Here is a 22,976-nt window from a genome sequence, read left to right on the forward strand (position 1 = left end):
CTCTGTGATTGCTTCTGTATGATCAATTTTATTCATGAGTTGCTATGCTTAAGATGGAACAAGAGTAAATTTTCATTGCCTTATTGCTGTAATTATGTGCATAATAATAATAAATTAATAATGTTATGATGAGCTCAAGACTACAAGTTAAATTTGGTGTGAAATTAGGATAAAATTTGAATTTAGGGCACGTAATAATAATAATGGTATGGTAATTTCAAGGCTACAAAATTTGTGTATTTATTTGGAGTTTTGATGAAACTTGAATTTGGGGCAAGTAGAATTTGGTACATAATAATAGTGGTGTGGTAGTCTTAAGGCTATACGTTTTGTGTATTTGTTTGGAATTTGGATAAGTTTGAGTTTTGAGAAAGTAGAATAATGTACATAATAATAACACTATGATAATATTAAGGCTACAAGTTTTGTGTATTAGTATGGAATTTTGAATGAATTTGAGTTTAAGGCAAGTAGAATTTTGTACATAATAATAAAATGGTATGAGAATCCTAACGCTACAAGTTTTGTGTATTTGTTTGGAATTTGGATAAAGTTTAGTTTAGGGCAAGTAAACTTTTGTACATAATAGTAAAATGGTATGATAATCTTAGGTTACAAGCTTTGTGTATTAGTTTGGAATATGGATTAACTTTCATACATAATAATAGTATGGTCTTAAGGTTACAAGTTTTGTATATTTATGGAACTTGGATAAAGTTGAATTTAAGGCAGGTAGAATTTTGTACATAATAATGGTATGATGAGCTCAACTCAAGGCTACAAGTTTTGTGTATTTGTTTGGATTTTGGGTGAATTTGAGTTTGGGGCAAGTAGAATTATGTACATGATAATGGTATGATAATCTTAAGGCTACAATTTTTGCATATTTGTTTGGAAATTAGATAAAGTTTAGTTTAGGGCAAGTAGACTTTTGTACATAATAATAACGGCATGATAATCTTAAGGCTACAAGTTTTGTGTATTTGTTTGGATTTTTGGTGAATTTGAATTTGGGGAAAGTGGAATTTTGTTTGATTGGATAGGTGATTATGGTAGAATATTGTGTTTTATTGAGTAGCATCTGAAAGATGGTTAGTTGTGGATTTGATTAACTGATGTTAGTCAGATGCTGCATTTGCAGGTGTTATGTATGATGCTGCATAATAAATGGTAGGGTGCTTTACAAAGGGATGATGGCATTAGTAACCCACCAGGTTCAGGTAATTGCTTGCATTTATTACGCTCAGGAGTTAATGTATGAATGAATCTATTTTTTTTTTTGGAACGGCAAATATTTTACTCTTTCTAGGACTTGAACCCCTGACCTTTTGGTGATTAAGAGGCTTTGCCTCTGCCACTGGGCCACCAACCCCAGGACTATGAATGAATCATTGATAAAGAACATACCTTCTGAGAGTTGTGACTTGTATGCTTGGCCACCTGTTTTAACTTTTTTGGTTCTCTTTGGAAAATAATTTGCTCTTATAATAGTTTGTTAAAGAGTAAATAAAAACCTCAACATTTCGGTCAAGTCTTGTTTAGTGCTTTAAAATACACCAAAAGATGATTTTCTAACAGAAAAGAATTTAACTAGGAAATGATTCTTTAAAAAGGCTCCACTTTTTACTTTCCAATGGCACCGACATAGAACATGAAAATAATGGTAAATATAATTCCAACAATCGATAGGAAAATATGGTGAAAACCATCCTGTCTGAAAATAAGAACATATCCATGACTTTGATATTTTATTGGTTTTGAAGGGTTCATATGCTGCTCCAAGACCTTTATCTTTGAAGAAGGGTATTGAATCAAAGAATTTTTTAGTAGCATTTCCAGTTGTTAAGAGAACAGATATTATTTTTTTGAAGCATAAATCTTGTTTGTGGTAAGTATTTGTGTAGCTGCAAGTGTTGATTTATTTTTTGTTTGTACTCTTCTTTATTTTGTATACTAACATACTCATATTAAAACAGTGTAAAGGCACCTCTATCTAGGAGGAAACCATTAAAAATATCATCTTTTAAAGGTAATGCTCAGAATGATGACTCCGGAAGCCGAGAGAAAGGGTCAAAGTCAACAAAGAACGTGGTTAAACTTTCTTACGTGCCAAAGGACCGAAACGAAACCGTTGCTGAGTCATCAAAAGTGAAGAACAATCATGCTACTCCTACTTCTAATATGGCTGAGACTACTGCAGGGTCTCAAGCCATTCAACTGTTTAAAAGTTGGTTGACTTTGTTACGCACACCTTCACAAAGTGAAATAACAGATGGAGAATTAGAGGAGGACCTGCCTTCAAATGAAATGGTGGAAACGGATTGTAAGATCCAAAACAGTGGCAGAAGTGTGATTTTGAAATCTGTTTGGGCTAGTTTTGCGGGTCTGGATCCTGCAATAAAGATACCTGCAATGATATTGTAAGTCATACTTACTCTTACCTTTACCATTATTGTATTTTGAGCTTTCTTGGGTTGACTTTTGGAGCTGTATATGAACTGTTGACCTAGACATCACAAATAGTTTCTTGCTTTTACCTATAACAGGTTCTTTTTATGTAAATAGTCAAGTGTGTTAATATGATCGCAAAAGTTGTATGATTCTGATAATAATAAAATGTGTTGAATAAGTTGATTTATGAGGTTTTATGCGTAACAGATACATTCTCGGTGACTTTTGTCTTCATTTGACCTGTATCCTATTTCGAGCTCTATTTCCAGCATGTATATATATATATATATAGGATGAGAGTCATACAGAACTCTTAAATTATTTAAGAAATCGAAGGAACTCTTAATAACTAACTTTTTTTATAAAAAATTATATATATATATATATATAGTATATATGCATGCATAATTATTTTTTATATCTGCTAATAAATATAATTTTGTATATAGTTATTATTATTATTACTATTATTATGTTATTATTATTATGTAAATATTGGCTCATTTAGGCTTGTGCACTTGCTTGAGCTCAGTAAGTGAGGCTCCGGCTCGTTTATTAAATGAATTTGCTTTTAAGCTTGGGGTTGAGCTTGGGCTTGACTGCTTGAGCTCATTTAAGCTTGGTTTGATTCGAGCTTTTTGCCAGCCAATCTTGAGTAGATCATGAGTAGCTTGGCTCTTTTCCACTGTTGGGCTGAACCAACACAAGCTACTCTTGTTACTAATGAATTGCTGTCGTGATTTATCAATTTGTTTCCAACTATATTTGATTATTTCCATCATTTAAAGCCTTGAAACAGTCTTTCATATTTTACATATCTTTCTGGTTAACTTGAAGCTTTCTCACATCTCATTATTTCATTTCTTTGTGAAACTTAATCTGCAGCATACCCCTGTACCTAGCAGTCAACATAAAATACGGACCTGAGGTAGCAAAGGAGCTAACACCTTTATGGATATTCGGGCCCCTGCTTCTCGCCCTGTACATCAAAATTGTTCAAGGGTTATGCTTACTCTACGTTTACAGCTTCAAGCAATCGGTCAAATTGGTCAAAAACATACCCACTTACTACAATTATATCATTAGTGGAAAGCTCAAAGAAACCATACACGCTCGTTTCTGGCAACCTGTGGTGGATTTTAGGAACTTACGATACAAAGAAATATGGAACCAAGTTCAAGAATGGATACTCGACAAGTATTTGGACTACATTGAATCAATATGGCCTTATTATTGCAAACTGATCAGGTTTCTGAAACGGGCCAACTTCATCTAGTGTTTGGAAGACGGGATTTTGATTTCGTTTTGGTATGTTTTTATCGGTGTAATGTTTTGGAATAGGTCAGATTTGATTTGAGGCAAGAGGTAGGAAACCCGAATTTGAATTGGAGTTCATATCAGTCTTGAGGATTATAAGCAGAAAAAAAAGGTGGATTTTGTATGTTGAAATACATTGTATTTGAGTTTTTGATTATCAGTCTTTTTGAGATTTAATAACCATTTTTTACACGGATATTGTTGATGGTACTTTTAAAATGGGCTGATTTTGATTGAAAGTTTGGGCATAATTAAACCGTTTTAGTTTTTAATCAAGTGGACTGAAAACATAATAGCGAGATCATTGATCGGTTCATGCTTGTCGATTCTCTTTCTCTCTCGTTTTGATTGTATCAATGTACGAGTTGTTGTCAGACAAGTAATGCATGATTAAAGGCATGTCTCATTACTGGACTAAGTAGCTTTTTCAAGCGAAGTGTATATAGTATTCAGGACGCGACACATGTATTTTAAGGTGAGGGTATATGCGGCTATTATCAAAAAGATGGTTTCAAGCACACCCATTGTATCTGTTTAATGCACATTACAGTCACATAGTAGTGATAGTCTGCTCATTCGATAGACCTGGGTAACTTAGACGCACTGTTACATTAGACACACTGTTGTAATTGGTTTAAACACACTGTTGTAACTAGTTTAAACGTACCACTGTAATTGGATAACTAGCAACTAATATAGACGTACTATTATGATCAACAACTTAAAATATAACAATACTATCCTCAAATTAAGATAATAAATTCCGGATTTCATTTTGTAAGTTAAAAAAAAGCATATAAAAACTATCAATGAAGGCTACTCATTTATTGTCCTTTCAGTTACTTATAACCTTTTATTATTTTACAAATTTATCACCGTTTAATATCTGACCATTAAGATAGTAAAATAGTAAGATCAACGGGCTAGATCACTTCCTGGCACCGAAAAATCACTTTGATAAGAAGTGTGGAAGTCAAAAGTCAAAACACTTAAGACCAACAAATTTGCACCAATTATACAAATAAATGAGAAGGTTATTGTAATGTCCAAAAATAACAAAATCATTATGATTTTTATAATGTTCAAGTATCTCCTCATAATCTTATGCATAGTACATGAACAAACTGTTCCCAGCAGAGCACGCGATCAAATTGGTCTTCGGGTGCCACGCTAAATGCAGTAACTTTGACTTAAAATCGCATGAATATTCATCAACTCCCGCATCTGAAACATCATTCCCTGCAAAACAAAGTTGACAAAGACCAAAACTTATAAACATATTAATAAAGTTCTAATAATATGATGAACAACTAACACGTAATAATTAAAACCTTGTCGGTACAATCCACGTGCCAAGTTGCTCAGAGATGATCTCCTACGCCTTGAAGCTGCTTGTTGCGGTTGCTTTCTGTAGCCAACAATTAAAACGAACCGAGTCAAAACAGGTTTGGTCAAATGGGCCGGGTTTGACCGACTCATTACACTTTTTTTGTCTTATCATTTTTTATTATAACATACTGGGTCGAGTTTCTTCTAGCTTCCACTGTAGCTCCTTCTTCACTTCCAACTCCCTTACGAAATATTCTCATATGATTGCTAATTCAAATAACAAGTGCATAGAGCTGCATGAGTTGACCGGTCAAAATGATTTATAATTACGAGTCAAATATGTTTACAAACAATTTATGTTATGCCAATAACTATTTAGTTTTTTTGTATAAAAATGATGTTAGGAGGTTTCATCATTTATGCACTAAAAATGCACTTTGGACGACCGACCCGTTTTGACCCATTTGCTTTGGTAGCTTATGTTTTTAATGTTTTATCAGTTTGACCCGTTACAGATAAAATTAACCTGAATTGAAAGTGGACCTACCTATATGATCCGGTCGCAAAGTGAGTTCCGTCTCCACTAATGCAACAATCAAACTTATCAAATATGGCGTCGTTATTATACAAGTCACATAACTGTAAAAAAACATAAAGAAATAAGCAAATTAAATTTATGATAAAAACTATTTTCATGAATGATATTTGACCTTTGGTTGAAGATGCTCATGAATCTTATACGTGACAACTGGCGAATTCGACATCCGCATATCCCATAGCTGAAAAAAAAGCACATCCATAAAATTATAACAGTTAACAAATTGTAAAACACAGAAGAATTAATAAAACAAAAAGACCTTTAAATTCAGGTAGTCACGACTTAAAACGTGTCTTCCGTCTGGTGCAAACTTAATACTAGAGATTGATGCGACGATTTCTGTAAAAAAAGTTTTTGGCCCTCGGATATCAGCATCCTGCAAACTGAGTTGTAATGACAACATAACATATATTTTAAGTGTTTGATAAAATGTGATTATTAAATAAACTAATAAACAAGATGACCAAAAACGACATACATTATAGCACTACGGTCACATAATGCTGATTGTCTCATATCTACTAACCGAATAAAGCCCCTTGAACTACTATACGCAAGCAAATTACAATGCAGAGGATGAAACTCAGCTGATGTTATAACCTCTGTATGTTAAATAAAGATAACAAATTAACGTTAAATAGACATAAAGATTATTAAATATGTGAAGAAAGAACCTATATTAACATGTTACTCACCTGTAAGATCATCCATATTTGTCGGCTTCGTGTCAATAATATTGAAACATTGATCACTAACCTCAAGATTCCATAAGTTTATTCTAAGGTCATCCGCAGAAACAAACGTTTCCCCATCGCTACAACGTCGTATCAAAAATTAAATGTCACAAAATAAAGTGTCACAAACATAGGCATGTGCATACATCTTTATGCTATATACTGAGTATTAAACTATTAATCAATAAACATAAACTAGGAAAAAAATGTAAATTAGACTACATAGTTACCTATTTATTGAAACGGAGTTGATATTATAATCATGAGCATGTGCATACATCTTCCGACATCTCGCAAATGCAGCATCCGCGGCATTTTTCCCCTAAACAACAGGATTCATAATGATGCATCAGTTTTTATTAAATTTCAAGGTGAAAATCCATATAATATGATATCAGTCTATTCTAAGATTAACATAATATCCTTACATTAGAAGGTGAGACATTTATCCCCTTATTATCAATCCATTCTAGCTGATGACCGTTAGAAACCGATGACTTAGATACCGCTTTTACAAAACTGCTTTCTGACAAAAGCGAACTTTCTGAAGAAACATGTGGAGCGAGGTCCATTTCTTTGACTTTCTTGACTTTCCGATCCTTAACCTGGCTTTAGATACAGTAAATATGTATCAGAACACATTTTGTCAATTTTTTTGGCCCGTTTGACTTTTTTCAGTCTTAAGTTATACACGATTTACAGACGATAAAAGGTTAAATCTTGAGAAGATTATACCTTCCAAAGTTTGATGGTTTTGTCGTTGGTTGAAAGTATAAAGAGTGATCCGTTCAATGTTGTGCACCATTTCAACTTGTTAATCTTCTCTTCAATGTCAACACTTTTTAAATAATCAAACTGTGAAACAAGTCATAACACTACTATAAATAGTTTCAATATTAAAATGGTCTTATTCATTTTCATACATGTAACAATAACAATATTAAGGCATTCACACCTCAGGCTCATGACTCTGGAATTCGGTCTTGTATCGATACTCAGGATGCTGCATTACAGAAACATTCGGCCCGTTTGACTCATTTTGAGAATATTGTTTATTCGTCACCTACGAGAGTGTGATCACATGGGCAGTATGATTAAAACATCAACCAAATACATTATGCAAAGAAGCAGAACTTATAAAAGTTTGGTTCTCGACAAGAAATAAGAATGTCGTTCGCACATGTTTACCAGTCTCCTTTTCGAAAATGACAATGCGTCCTCCTCGATCACCAACAGCAAGATAATCACCAGTTTTGTCAAAGTCAATGGCGGATATCACATCACCTAAAGAATCATAGCAAATTTTACATCAAAATATTGATAAAATATGAAGACACCACTTACATACTATACACACACCATTGATAGATTATACATGCCTTATAACATTTATCACATATCATAATGAACTTGGAGCTAATTAATAATAATAATAATAGGGGAGTCAAAGTCAAGGGCTGAATTAGAGGCTGTTAGTGTAATCTTGCGTGAGTACGGGGACCTAGTTGTCGTATACTCGTATTTACAAACCTAGGGGTTTTTTGAGTTAGTTTCCCTCCTATTATTGTCTAACAAGAAATTGGGTATGTTTGGCAAGGAGCTTTTAGGGGCTTCAAGCGTCAAGCTTTTAAGAAAAAGCTCCTACCTAACAAAAAGACTTGTTTGGTTCAATGGGCTTGAAGCTTTTATATTAGGAGAAAAAGCTCTTTTTCTAAACGCTTACTAGCGTCTGAGAAAAAGCTACAAGCTTTTACAATTAAATTTACAATTTTGGTACTTGAACTTTCATCAACTTTTATTAATTTATATAATAGTCACATATTTTACCCTTATTCAAAACTAACTACCCCATGACTCTTTAAAAGTCCGTAACTTTTTCACACGTTAATATTTTTTTAAACACATTACATCATAAAAAAGAGCATTTTATTCTCTTTAATTTGAGTATGATATTGATATACTTCTTTAACGGTTATGATTGGCAACAAGTCAAGTCAGACGAGCTCGTGTCATGTGTAAGACCAAATTAGGGTCGGAACGAGTCGATAAAAAAGGGTTAATTTAGTTCGGTTCGTGTCAGTACGGTTTTGGGTCGAAAGGGGCCAGTTCAGAACATGTTTCAGATTAAAACGGTATCGGGTCGGAAAGGGTTTCAAATCAAAAGAGGTTGGTTTAAAAAACTATCTATTTGAAATTACTGTATATTTTAGCTTTGTTTCTTGATTTTCGCCACGATTACACGCTTGCTGCCTTTGCATGAAGTACACGTCTGCATTCAGGTTATGCGTGCACTAATATCAAGTGAATCACGTACCGACACTGATTATGCGGTTGATCTCAGGTTGCGTGTGCACTCCGCCGCACCGCGCTAGCACCCAATTAGTTTTATTAAAAGCTTCAGCTACTCTGCCAAATACCTAAATATATCTAAAAAGCTCCAGCTACTCTGCCAAACACCCAAATATATCTAAAAAGCTACAGCTAACAGCTACCAGCTTCCAGCTTCTAGCTACCAGTTTCCAACTAGTTTTGCCAAACATACTCATTGTATGGGTTAAGAATTAGAGGGTTATAAATAGGGATTACTTGTAATCAATTTAATCATAAAAATCAATAATACAATCAAGGATTAGACTTGAAATCAGATTACCTTTTAGAGACAAGTTTAGCAGTGAAAATCCCTTGTGACCTTTTAGTATGAATAGAGTTGGATCATTTTATATTGTGCATTTTATTTGTTATAAAATTATCTATTCGTATCGTATTTTGGAGAGTAGCCCTGGCCTCTCGAATAGGGCGATCCACTATCATATTTCTAATAAAAAAATATCTACCCTATTCTAATCATGTCATTCGAGTTTCTATCAATAACAATTTTTCACATATCATACGAATCATATCACATAAGGTTACACCGGCCCAAAGGTTTATATGGGCATGTATAAAAATAGATTAAGGTTTTATACAAGCTGTTAAGCGACCCTTATAACCTGAAATGATTCATGTGACATTGGAGTGTCGTGCCAGAATAACTTATATGGGACACATGACATTTTCCATGTATCATATATAAGAGTAATCAAAATGTGGTAGTTCCAAATTCAGATGATTAATTAATATCAACACACATAATGAAGATAATATTAATCAAGATAATATTAATTCAAATATCTTGAATTAGTCTCGGTGCACATATCAAGCCTAAAATCAAGTCTTTATTATTAGTATATGTTTTGTATTTATTGTGATTATAACCAACTCCTTGATTTTTGTACTCATTATATATTGTAGTTCTTGAAGTTAATAAAATCATCTTTTGAATACTCAATCAATTATCCTTTTCTCTATATGGTATCACACCAGACGATTCTCAAACCATTTGCTTGTGTCTAGTTCTTTTTCTTCCTGCCCCCCTGCCGCTGTGCATCTGCTCTTCCACAATCACCACTCAAATATTCAATATGCCTAATACAAATGACACCCTCACTATCACAAATACCCCATCTGACTTGACGATCGTTAACTTCCCTTCGTCTCTAAAATTGTCATTCTCACCAATTACTTGGGATGGAAAACACAAATCGAAGCTCTCCTACACGGGCTCGATCTATAAAATTTATCGATGGCTCACCAATTGCTTGGTGTTCAAGAAGTTAATGCCCCATGTTACTGTCCCCCCTTTCAATCACAATCCACCTACTAAAACCGTTCCACAAGCAAACATGATGGCCATGCAGAACAATCCAATGCAAGACAACATCAAGTGGCTAATGGATAGTGGCGCCTCACATCACGTCACTAATGATTTAAATGCCTTGTCCAACCATGCTCCCTATGATGGTACCGAGAAGCTCGTAATCGGTGATGGTTCTCAAAATTACTCATATTGGCTCACTTGTCATACACACACAAACCACCACTCTTATACTCAAAGATGTTCTTTGCATTCCTAACATGTCTAGAAATATTATCTCCATATCTCGTTTATGTTATGATAATTATATTCTAATCCAGTTTTTTCGATGTGCTTTTCTTATCGAGGATCTAAATTCGAATCTCCTGCTCCTTAAAGGACAAGCTAGCCATGGAATCTATGAACTTCGTTCAACTTCCGTCAAAATCCGTCTACATTCATGATCCAAAAGACTACTTCCAAGTTTTGGCATCATAGATTGGGCCACCCTAATACTACAATCCTAAAACTTTTGTCTTCTTTTGTTTCTTGTATTTCGCATTCAAATAAACATTGTAACTATTGTCGCATAAACAAGAATCATAAATTACCATTTCATAAATCAACATTAACTTCCAATGCTCCTTTGCAACTAATTTTTTCGGATGTTTGGACCTCACCTATCACATCCATAGATGGTTACAAATACTATATAATATTTGTTGATCATTTTACAAAATATATATGGTTGTATCCATTTAAAAATAAATCTGATTCCTTATCTACCTTCATTCGGTTTCAAAATTTAGTTGAAAAATTTTTTCAAACAACCATCGAACAATTATTTTCCGACAATGGCGGAGAATAACTTTCTTTACAATTACAATCCCATGGCATTTCTCACCTCACTTCACCACCTCACACACCCGAACATAATGGATACGCCGAACGTCGACATCGTCATATTGTTGAAACCGGTTTATCCCTCCTCACACATGTGAAATTACCAACAACAACATATTGGCCCTTTGCCTTGGCCACAGCCGCTTACCTTATAAATCGCTTACCCACTCCCACTCTCAAAAATACCTCACCATATAACAAATTATTCAAAAAAACAACCGAAATATGAAAAACTAAGAAGTTTTGGTTGCCTTTGTTATCCTTGGTTAAGACCATATTCTCCTCACAAGTTACATCCAAAATCTAAACCGTGCATTTTCGTCGGTTATTCTCCTAGCCAAAGTGCCTACTATGCACTTAATCCCACCTCCAACAAAATTCACACCTCTAGACATGTCACCTTCATTGAAAGTGAATTTCCATATCAAGCACTAACTACAATTACCGTTCCCCCTCCCAACCCAACAGAATGGTTACATTCCTATTATTTCTCAATCTTCTTCTGCAGAGACTAATTCTAACCCAAATAATATTTCCACCCCCACGTCCAATTCCCAATCAATCAATCCCAGCCCACCCTCATTGGCGGATCCAACATACAAACGGGTGGTTCCCCGGAACCACCTGAGTTTCGAAATAATAGTGTACGGATATATAGAAGACGCGTAGGAACCACCTTATAAATTAAGAGGGAACCACCTAAAAAAAATTCCTGGATCCGCCACTGCCCACCCTAATATCAACAACTCACATACATCCTCCTCTAATATAGACCCAACTTCAACTTCCGCCCCTCTATCATCAGCTCAAAATACCACAGCCCAAAACAACACCCTTCCAACCGCACCAACACGGGTACGAAAACCAAATCCAAAACATCACAATCCTGCCTTTCAATTATATACAGCCATAAATGTTTCAATTACCGAGCCATCCACTATCACTCAAGCCTTAAAACACCCTCTTTGGCGAAATTCTATGACCGAAGAATATGAGGCTTTAATGAAAAACAACATTTGGACTCTTGTCCCTCCTGACCATGCTTCTAATCTTGTTGGTTCTAAATGGGTTTTTCGTACAAAATACAAACCCAATGGTTCCGTGGACCGTCTCAAGGCTCGCCTTGTAGCCAAAGGTTTTCACCAACGCCCGGGTATTGACTATGTCGAAACCTTTAGTCCGGTTGTCAAACCCGCAACTCTTCGTCTTATTCTTTCATTAGCTGTTTCCCAAAATTGGTCAATTCGACAACTAGACGTTAATAATGCCTTTTTACAAGGCACATTAACTGAAAACGTTTATATGGTCCAACCACCGGGCTTTATCAATCCCACATTTCCGTCACACATATGCAAACTAAATAAGGCTATCTATGGTCTTCGACAAGCCTCGCATGCTTGGTACGAAGAATTAAAATCTCATCTGAAACTAAATAGTTTCCAACCTACCATCTCGGATCCATCTTTATTTATCCGACCCTCCGATTCATCTTCCATCTATATTCTAGTCTACGTTGACGATTAATTATCACCGGGCCCAATTCTAAACTCATTAACTCATTCATCTCTTCTCTTGCCAATAAATTCTCACTCAAGGACCTTGGTAATCGTTCCTATTTCCTTGGTGTAGAAGTACTTCCTCACCCTTATGGTATGTTATTGTCCCAAACAAAATACATCTATGACATCATTAAACGAGCTAATATGAGTGATTGCAAGCCAATGACCACACCCATTACATGCTCCGAACCTATCACATTACATGGTGGCACACCCATTACATCATCTACTGAATATCGAGCTCTAGTTGGGGCTCTACAATATCTATCTCTTACACGACCCGGCGTGGCATTCACGGTAAACAAACTATCGCAATTCATGCATGCACCTACCACCATTCATTGGAATGCCCTCAAACGCCTCCTTAGATATCTTCACGGGTCAATAAACAAAGGTATTTTACTCCGCTACAAATCTCCATTACAACTGCATGCCTTTTCAGATGCAGATTGGGCCGGCGACAAAGATAACTATCGAAGTACAACCGATTATATTGTCTACTTAGGTTCCAACCCAATTGCATGGAGCTCCAAGAGACAACCAACTATCGCTCGCTCATCCACTGAAGCTGAATTTAGAGCGGTCGCATCCACAACCACCGAAGTCCTGAAGCTGAATTTAGAGCGGTTGCATACCACTACCACACCCAAAGTATTTTGTGACAACTTAAGTGCTACCCAATATTCCGCCAATCCCATTTTTCACTCCCGCATAAAACACCTAGCCCTTGACTTCAACTTTGTCCGTGAAAAAGTACATGCCAAATCTATCCGTGTCACTCACATTGCCGGAGACGATCAACTAGCTGATGTACTTACAAAACTGACTCCACGTTCAAGGTTTTACTATCTCATGACCAAGATTAAGCTTACTACACGACCGCCCATCTTATCAACACACATAATGAAGATAATATTAATTCAAATATCTTGAATTAATCTCGGTGCACATATCAAGCCTAAAATCAGTCTTTATTATTAGTATATGTTTTGTATTTATTGTGATTATAACCAATTTCTTGATTTTAGCTTACTTTACTCATTATATATTATAGTTCTTAAAGTTAATAAAATCATCTTTTGAATATTCAATCAATTATCCTTTTCTCTATAATTAAAACTTGAATATTATCGAAACACACAAATCCTAATAATCTTTAAACAACTTCAAACAAAGATGAAGTAATTTCTTACTGTTTTCAATCACTTCATCGGAATTACGTTCGCCGAAGACCTGCGAAAACTGCCAGTGGAGAGGTGAAGATGTCATGGTATTAATTATTGGGAGAGTTTGAGAAAAATGTTTGATGAATATGGTTGAAAATTAGTTAGTTTGTTGATGTCTTATCTACTCGATGTTTTTGGAAAATACAGTTTGGATTCTCGTTAGCCACGAATGTGTTTTTTGTCGTTTTCTTGCTCATTCTGGAATATTATATTAATACGGCTGTGCTAAAATACGCTGCCTGTGCGCATTGTAGTAAGGAGGCCAGCCATTATATGTGTTTCCTGAAATAGTCCCTTGGGTTTTAGTGTTTATGATAAACAGCCCTTTTAATTTAAGTTAAATAGTTCAAAAGTGTAAAAATTGTTTATAACATGTCACGTGTTATAAACAGAGAATTTGGATTTTTTTAACTCCAAATAAGATGGTACAAACTTAGAATTAATTAAATAATGCCATGAATAATATAAACTAAAACATATCGGCAAAAGGTTTCATAAAACTAAGCAAAGAAGATACACTAATAAAAACAAAGATAATAATCCAAAAGATGAGAAAGTGTACGAAGATGTTAAACGAGTGAAAAGATTAGACGACGAGCGAAAAGACTATACGAGCGAGAAGGTAATCATCTGAAGTAGAACAACGCTAAACATATATTTTCTTCTATGAAGATAAAGATGTAAAATGAGTTGGCCGTATAAACTCTTTAAGCCCAGCTTTGAAGCTCATTAGCCATTCCAAGCCCATCAAGCATCAAGCCCATCTTTTACTAGACCGACTCCAAATCCATTTGTCAATTAACCAACCCCCATTAACAATACAAGAGTAAAAAGTTAAAACTAAAAACATACAATATTATATAATATTTTTTATTATACGAAATGAGCTTAGACACATTTCAACAATACATAAATTGTAGGGCTAATATTTTATATTATTATTAGGATTGTGTATGTCTTTCAGATTACTTATAGTCAGGTTATTACGTATCCAATACGTTTATTTTTTATGGTAAAAGCCCATTGGATAAGCCCACTTGGGCTCATGAAATGAAAACCCAGGAGAAATAGAAACACTATAAAATGGTCACTTCCACCCATTTCTTCATACAACTTCTTACAATTTTGTGTTTTGTAAAACTAAGATCCAAGATTCGAGTGTTAGTGATTTCCGCTAACTAACAACACGAATTGATCCGAATAAAGTTGTGAGATCTATTAATAGGACCTACAATTTGTATCAGAGTTTCGGCTCAACTTTTTATGGTTTTCGGATCATACTTTTCGGATTTTGATCTTAGTTTTTGCCGGATTTTAGCTTGAATTTGTTTTTGTCGCTATATTTGGAGAATTTTAGACCTTAGATCTGCTCGATTTCGTTTGACTCTGAAGTTTGTGTTTTTGAGTGAATAGTGTCGGGTGAACAGTGTCGTGAACAGTACCCATGAACAGTTATCGCGTGAACAGCTTTCACATGTGAACCGTAATCGCATGAACAACAATCGCATGGGTGAATAGTAATTGCATGACCAGCAATCGTATGTGAACAGTAATCACATAAAAATAGTAATTGCATGCACAATAATCGCATGAACTAACAGTAATCGCATGAACAATAATCGCATGGGTGAACAGTAATAGCATGAACATTAATCGCATTAGTAGTAATCACATGAGAATAGTATCGCATGAACAGTAATCGCATTGGTGAACAGTAATCGCATGAACATTATCGCAGTGAACAACTCACAAAAAAAATAATAAAAAATAAAAATGTCTTACGGTCCTGATCTGATGAAGAACCACCTGATGCTTGAGAATAAAGCTGGGACAAGTGCTACAGGTGGAAGCAGTCAAGCAAGCCCTATCCTTCCTAACAACTACTTGATAATTGAGAATAAAGCTGAGATAAGTGCTGCAGGCGGAGATATTCAAGCAAGTCATATCCTTCCTGAGGCACACACACACTTATGCTCACAATTATGCATTGATAAAGTTGAAAACTATAAAACCCATAATGCTAGGATGTGTAATGAAATTATTGGTCTTAGATATCTTAACGGAGAATATAAGAAAGTTGAAAAGATCTTTACTACTAAAATCAAAACTCATCATGATGACATGGCAAGTTTACATTGAAAGTTATTTGAAGCTAATTTACAAGTTGATTCTCATAAAAAGTGAATAACTATTTTAAATACTAAAATTGAGGAACTTGAGTTAGACCTCGCTAAGAGGAAAATAACTGTAGAAAAGTTTGAATTGGTTTTCGATAAGCTGAATGGTATTATTGGATCACAAATGGGGGTGAAACAAAAGATATGTACTGGATATGATTTTACCGTAGTTCCACCACCATTTAATGACAATTATATATCCTACCCCACTTTAGTTTCAACACCCCTCGAGAAGATGAAATAGTCTATGGAATTAGTCATGTACCAAAGCCTAAGATATTCATCCCTGAAGTACCTTTGACTGCTAATCCCATTAGTGAATCAGCAAGTACTGTTGATCCTATTACCTTTGATTGTTGATCCTATTAGTGAACTAGTAAGTACTGTAAGTACTGTTGATCCTAACAGTAAGTACTATTATCACGCCCACTTCACTAATTTGATTTACCATTATATATATATATATTTATATTTATATAACATGTTTTGTCACATTGATATCACACATCATATTTTTGACCTTACAATAGTCCTTGGCTATCAAAACTTTACATGGTTGAACAAAATTATGTAACATGTGGATCATTTATGGGAAGGCAACAACATAATATAATCCTGTTTTTAGTTGCTCGTCACACCTAGTTTGATAATAGTTTGTGTTTTAACTTCCCTAGATAACTTGTTTAACAAACTAGTCATGTTCGATAAGACTAAATTAATTGAGCCAACAATCACAACATATTAATTTGTCAAAAATAAGATCTAGAAATTAAAAGAAGTACACAACTTATAAGTTCAAGCCGATACGATTAACATGCTAACCCCGCCCAACATATACTTTGTAACTCCTTCAACCCATATCATTCATAACCTCTTGCATTTATTTAATCTGTAACAAAATAACAATTTCATGTGTACCCTATTTTCACAAGCAATTTCTTATTTTATAATTTACTAGTTATCACTCGTATCGCTAATAGAAGTTCCTATAGGAGTCATAAATGCGCTTCCTATGATTTTCCTTTACAAGTCAACTAATTCATGTTAGTTTATTTTACTACTGGATTAATTAATTATAACATGATTCACACAAACATGGTAATTATCAACCCAAACTCTAACAACACCATAACAATCTAGACCATTGAAAGGCCTAGAAGAATTGCATCATCTTCTTACTCGACCAGGACCATCGTGCATTTCCCACTAAAATTGATCATCATACAAATTTTTAAATGGTGATCTCTTCTTCAAATTACTTACCATCACAACTGCTTCACTAAACCACTTAAATATTTAAAATACAAATAATATAACAAGTTTTAAAGTCATCACCTATCGTTATCACGCAGCCGAAATGCCTAATTGTATTTCATTGAAGTTACCAACCGGGCAAAAGCCATTTTTGATTAAAAAATATATTATATTATGAACGCGCCACTGTTTTCAAAAAAATCATATAAAAGTTCTATAAATTTGATAACATATAACTGTTATTTTGTAACAAAACATATTATATATACAAGTTTGATTTACTTATTATAATAAATAAAGTAAACAATTTGTATAAGTTAAAGTACTCTATAAAAGAAATAAAAAATAGTGTAAATATATAATCTAAAGTTTTTAAATTAAAGTATGACCTATTTTTCACTTATTTCACCCAATAGAAATTAAAAAATTTTTTATTATTAGTTTTTAATTCACTCCAGATAAGTACGAAACAAAATAGTTAGAGAAAATATTATAAAATCCCAACCTGCACAACCTAGACCGCCACGTCCACCTTTACATATGAGCATCCATATACGGGCACTTCCCTCCAGCCGGATGCCTCTTCGGGAATTGCCATCTAACACACTGGCATCATATCATATTATATTACATCATATTATATTACATCATTTTACTGCATGACATTATATAAAAAGGTATTGTATCGTATTATCTCATCTCATACTATTATATCTCATTATCATAGCGTATTATGCCGTTTCATTACATATCATATGTGTCATTATATATATTATATCAAATATATCATATCATATAATACCACCTCAATTAAAAACATATCATATCATATATATCTTATCATATCATATATAATTAATTAAAAACATATCATATTGTATTATACCATATCACATAATATATATATATATATAGGCAAAGTATAGAATGAAAACCCACTTGAGTCGTGAAAACCCGTAAAAACCCTATGTAACATTGTTTTGTTTTTGTTACATGTAATATATGTTGTTACATTTAATACAAAACATCAAAAACTTAAAAAAAAATGTTTTGCTATTTTTTTTTTACATTTTTTTACTAATTTTTATTTATGTTTTCATGAGAGAGAAAGTGTAAATTAACTTTAACATTTTTTATTAACTTTAATTGTGTACCACAAGATTTAATCTTTAATTAAAAATATGTGGTTGAGAATGAGTTTCTAGAGTTTTCACAACTCAAGTGAGTTTTTATTCTAACCTAACCATATATATATATGTGTGTGTGTGTGTGTTGGTTAAAAATCAATCTAAGGATCAAGGAACCAAATTCGAAAGTGAGGATTGTTGCTTGTATGAATAGAAATGATCAAAATAACTAATATGAAAAATGAACGCAGAGATTTATATGAGAAAAAGCCCTTGGTAACTAGTATCCCGCCGGCATAAAAACCTCGGATAGTGAAAACTATCACTACCAATTATATTAATCTTGAAAAGATTACAATGGGTGGAATTATAGCTGATCGTGATTACAGTGTGATTGCTAAAAGTTCTAAGTGCTTGAGTGTTGTGTAACATGTAAGGCCCCTCGACCCGGGAACCCTACTTTCTCGATTGTTGGATTTACTCATTCACATAATTCGTAAAATCAGAGTTAATTAAAACATTTCACAGAGATAAAAGTCATTCATTCATTCATAGCATAACCTTCTTGTCTTAAAATATCATAACATAAATCCATAAACATAAAAGATAAAACATAAAATGACACGGGTGTCTTCTTCATAGCGATGCCAGTCTTCCTCTTATTGCCACGTGTCCTCATCAAGCAACTTGCCTCATTCTACTTGCCTGCGTGCATACTAAAAGTCAGCTACGCTGAGTGAGTTCTAGTTAATTAACATACATTGCATTCACTTACTAACTAATACGCGTCCGAAGATACGTATTAATACTTACCTTTTTCTTTATTAATCAATCATACATACATACATTATTCATACATTCATACTTCTTAATAACCACATACCTCGGATACTATAAAGATCCGGTCCTCACTTACCTTGGATATTATAAGGGTCCAGACCCTACATACCTCGGAGTTAATAAGGGTCCGGTGTCCTTCATACATTGGATATTATAAGGGTCCAGTTCCCTACATACCTCGGAATTTATAAGGATCCGGTGTCCTTCATACCTTGGATCTCCTTAGAGTCTAGCCCCTACTTACCTTGGAAATTATAAGGGTCCAGTGCCCTACATACCTCGGTTATTATTTGGGCCCGTGCCCTCTAACATACCATACCATTCTAACTTCGTTACATTTCCTTTCTAATTTCTTCAATCATAACTAATATAACATCACATGCATACTAGTTAAACAATCTATATCATTCACATTCATACACAAACATGTATCTAATATACACTTACCATTTAAGTTAAGTGTATAAATTTAAAAACATTGTAGTATGCACACAACCCCGAAAACATAACACATAAAAGGGGCTAGAACTCACCTGGATCCTGTTACGTTCACCGTTTATAGTAATTCCATTCCTGAGTTGTGCGCGGCTAACTGCTTAACATATATATTCATTAATTAACCATGTACTAACATAATTAATTAAATTTGTATTTATTAATCTAGCGTACTTGATAAGCTTGGCTAATTTGTTTGGGCTAACAAATCCAACGAAATAACTTCATTTAACGACGGTATTTAATTCGCGTTCATATCCTCCCATTATTATATATATATATATATATCTTCTTTATTAATAATATGTTCCTTTCCTTTGATACATTATTATACGTGTGTATATACATACATACATACATACATACATATATATATATATATATATATACACCTTTCTTTTAATTTAATCTTATATATATATAAAAATATATTTCTTTGCTTTAACGGGTTATTTCTCTTAAATTATATCGGGTTATACGGAGGTGACGAGGTTGGTTGGTTTGGTTTATTTTGGATTAACTAGGACCCCAGTCTGTTTCGCATAGAAAGAATTCTAGGACCCCAGTCTGTTTCGCATAGAAAGAATTCGCACAAAAGCCAAGATTCGGACCCGGGTCCCTCCGCCCACATCCCGTGGCTTAACCACCCAGTCAAGATGTGTGTTTGTTTAAAGTTTTCCTTCTAAACTACTTATACACCAACTCAGTGAGTTATTTGGTTCCCTCAACTGCTTCCATCTATCTATCATTTGTTGCTATTATTATTGTTATACAAAACTGCTCCTACATTGCTACTAGGCGATATTATTATTATTATTATTATTATTATTATTATTATTATTATTATTATTATTATTATACCACTGTTACATCTCGTTGAGGTTATTGTTAGTTTGTTATTATATTTATCATTGTTATTATTACTTTTATTAACTTACTTCTATTACTATTATAAATCAAAAATCCCACTTGGTTTGTTTCAAGTTCTAATCTTTTATCCAAATTTCGTTAGATCTATGATCGCCTTAAACTTAACTAACGAGCCAAACGAATCCGACTCTCAAAGTTCACATTTTTACGTCAAGTTTATATTTTTATTAACCTTTAGGCCCCGATCTGTGGTTCTATCAATTTTCATGGAGAACCGACATCAAAAGGACCACCTTTACACTACAAACGTACCTCTAGCGAAATTCGTTTTAGAGCTTAGTCTTGACACGAGTTAGATCTTGATTCTTCTTGTTGTTTGGAAGCGAGAATCACTAAAACAACTTGGATCTCGCTCTCGGGTTTCAAAGTATGGAGAGTGTGTGTTGGTAAAAATGGAAAGGTATGGAATATGAGATCTAGGGTTTTTTTAGGAAAGGTTAAGGGGTACTTATACCCTTGCCTCATGGACCTTAGGCCCATTAATTTACTAAGTCCATGTTTTATTGTTAAGTCCATATCCATTTAAGCCTACCTTCTCTCATTTTAATTTATTTACTTATTATACGGAATTTAAATAACAAAGTTTATTTAAATATTACTTTATTTATTATTTCTAAAAGTCGGACGTTACATAACAAGTGTGATGATCAACTGTAATTCGTTATATATATATACAAGTAAATACAACGGCTACTAACTACTTATGCTACAATATCGGCCACGTTTGCTTTACTCTTTCAACTCAACCGTTTAGGAGCGTGGACGAGAAGGGAAGACCAGGTAAAATACTTCGTCCGTAATAATAGGAATTCTAGTAAGCACGTGTTATACCTGCAAAAAAATAGATTAGAATATAGCTGAAGTTGACTATTGAGGATCCTTAAGCCACTGAGGATCTTTAGTCCTGGTAACAGCTGCCAATAATAATTGATCTTCGAGGATCAAAGATCCTGATCCCAAGAGTATGTATGTATAAAAACTAGAAATTCGTTTGGATTCGGTTTTTTTGGTTTTTATTACCTGCAAAACGTTGGTTTGGTTTTACAAAAACATAAAATCAAACTGTCAGTTTTTTCAATTTCTTGCACACCCTAGTGTCAACTACTTGCAATAAGGAAACATACAAGAATGATGATCGCCATGACCATGTTGTATAAGTCAGCCAAAAATCATCCTGTTGTGTTAAGTTTGTGCTCCATTAGCGAAACCCATAATTGGCATGAATGTTAGCCACAAGTCATAGGCATGTGTCAAGGTGTTGTATGGCAACACAACCCATATTAACGCAACCCTGTAACGTAGCACCACCGTGCCAAAGTACTAATCCCTAGGTTAGGATTGATATTTTCACAAAATCCGTTGTGCATAATTGCTGTAGAGGTACAATTTATGAACATAATTGCGACCATGACGTTAGGATGTCTTCTTTATTGGACATCAGAATAATGTGGGTGTCATAGTGTAATTATCAAGTGCTTAGAAAAAGCTAAAAAGTGAGTTCTATGAAGTCCTTTTTTTTAGTGTTTGATTTGGTATGCATGGTCATTAAACTCTTTGTTGTTAGATAATTGCTTTGTTTGTGAACATTACCTTGTATTAAAAAAAGCTTTTGCGAAGTATAATTGTTTCAACATGTAAAATTGGTTATAGTCTGTTTTAGGTGTGGGATTAAAATGGAGTGATTGCACCGTAACAATGACGGATAGCAAATTAAAGATATATACAAGCATGTTAAAGGAAGTAACCACCTCTAAGCTAAACCCTATGTAAGGCCCCGCATCCGGCAGCCATACTTTAGCGTTGGATTTACTCATAAACATAGTTTTAAAATTAGAAGTTAATTAAAAATCTTTAGCGGAATAATAAAAGTTTAACCAATCATTATTACACACCATTCAAATCTCTTTCAAACAAACACTAAGCATGTCTTTTAAACTTCAAGCATAACAAAAACATAACAGATTCTTCGTTCTTCCGATGCCAGCCTCTTATTCTTTCATGCCATTTGTGCTTCTCAAGCTAGCCGCCTAAACCTATTTCCCTGCGTGCAACTAACAGTCAGCTACGTTGAGTGAGTTATAGTTTAAACAAGTTCAGGTTATTCTTATACATACATACACATTCGTATTCGAAGATACTATTCTTACATACATGTACTTACATCCTTACCTCTTACATATTCTTACATTATACTCTTACAGTCTTGCACATCTATTAGAAGGGTCTACCGCCCTAACTCTAACTCTTGAACATATATTACAGAGTCTGCAACTCTAACTCTTGCACAAATATTAGAACGGTCTGCCGTCCTAACTCTTGCACATACATTATGAGGGTCTGCCACCCTAACTCTTGCACATATT

General features: G+C 34.1%; 2 protein-coding genes across 2 annotated transcripts; one reads left to right on the forward strand and one right to left on the reverse strand.

Moving 5' to 3' along the window:
* The first annotated feature begins 1,141 nt into the window (after positions 1-1,141).
* On the forward strand, positions 1,142-3,962 carry LOC143574819 (uncharacterized). Its single transcript, XM_077059340.1, has 4 exons — positions 1,142-1,220; positions 1,764-1,888; positions 1,977-2,420; positions 3,337-3,962. Exons 1-4 carry the CDS (start codon positions 1,191-1,193, stop codon positions 3,725-3,727), a joined length of 990 nt encoding a protein of 329 aa, XP_076915455.1. The 5' UTR covers positions 1,142-1,190; the 3' UTR covers positions 3,728-3,962.
* Positions 3,963-4,870: 908 nt separating this feature from the next.
* On the reverse strand, positions 4,871-13,845 carry LOC143574821 (serine/threonine protein phosphatase 2A 55 kDa regulatory subunit B beta isoform-like; the record flags this gene model as incomplete). The annotated part of the gene is made up of 14 exons (XM_077059342.1): positions 4,871-5,007; positions 5,100-5,176; positions 5,287-5,364; positions 5,645-5,736; positions 5,808-5,876; positions 5,955-6,078; positions 6,174-6,297; positions 6,391-6,509; positions 6,660-6,751; positions 6,858-7,034; positions 7,165-7,284; positions 7,385-7,492; positions 7,610-7,713; positions 13,758-13,845. Coding segments are annotated over 14 exons (1,509 nt in total), but the record flags the coding sequence as incomplete, so codon positions are not given.
* Positions 13,846-22,976: the final 9,131 nt, after the last annotated feature.

The sequence above is a fragment of the Bidens hawaiensis genome, unplaced genomic scaffold (assembly GCF_021521415.1).
Source record: "Bidens hawaiensis isolate Kalapana, Puna unplaced genomic scaffold, B.hawaiensis_p1.1 tig00027113_1, whole genome shotgun sequence".
In the NCBI taxonomy this organism is placed as follows: Eukaryota; Viridiplantae; Streptophyta; class Magnoliopsida; order Asterales; family Asteraceae; genus Bidens; species Bidens hawaiensis.

Bases quoted from the DNA above. Each gene is read 5' to 3' on its own strand.
- LOC143574819 (XM_077059340.1), top strand. From the start codon at position 1,191: ATGATGGCATTAGTAACCCACCAGGTTCAG. The intron at 1,221-1,763 runs GTAATTGCTTGC...TTGGTTTTGAAG, and splicing joins TAGTAACCCACCAGGTTCAG to GGTTCATATGCTGCTCCAAG. The intron at 2,421-3,336 runs GTAAGTCATACT...CTTAATCTGCAG, and splicing joins AAGATACCTGCAATGATATT to CATACCCCTGTACCTAGCAG.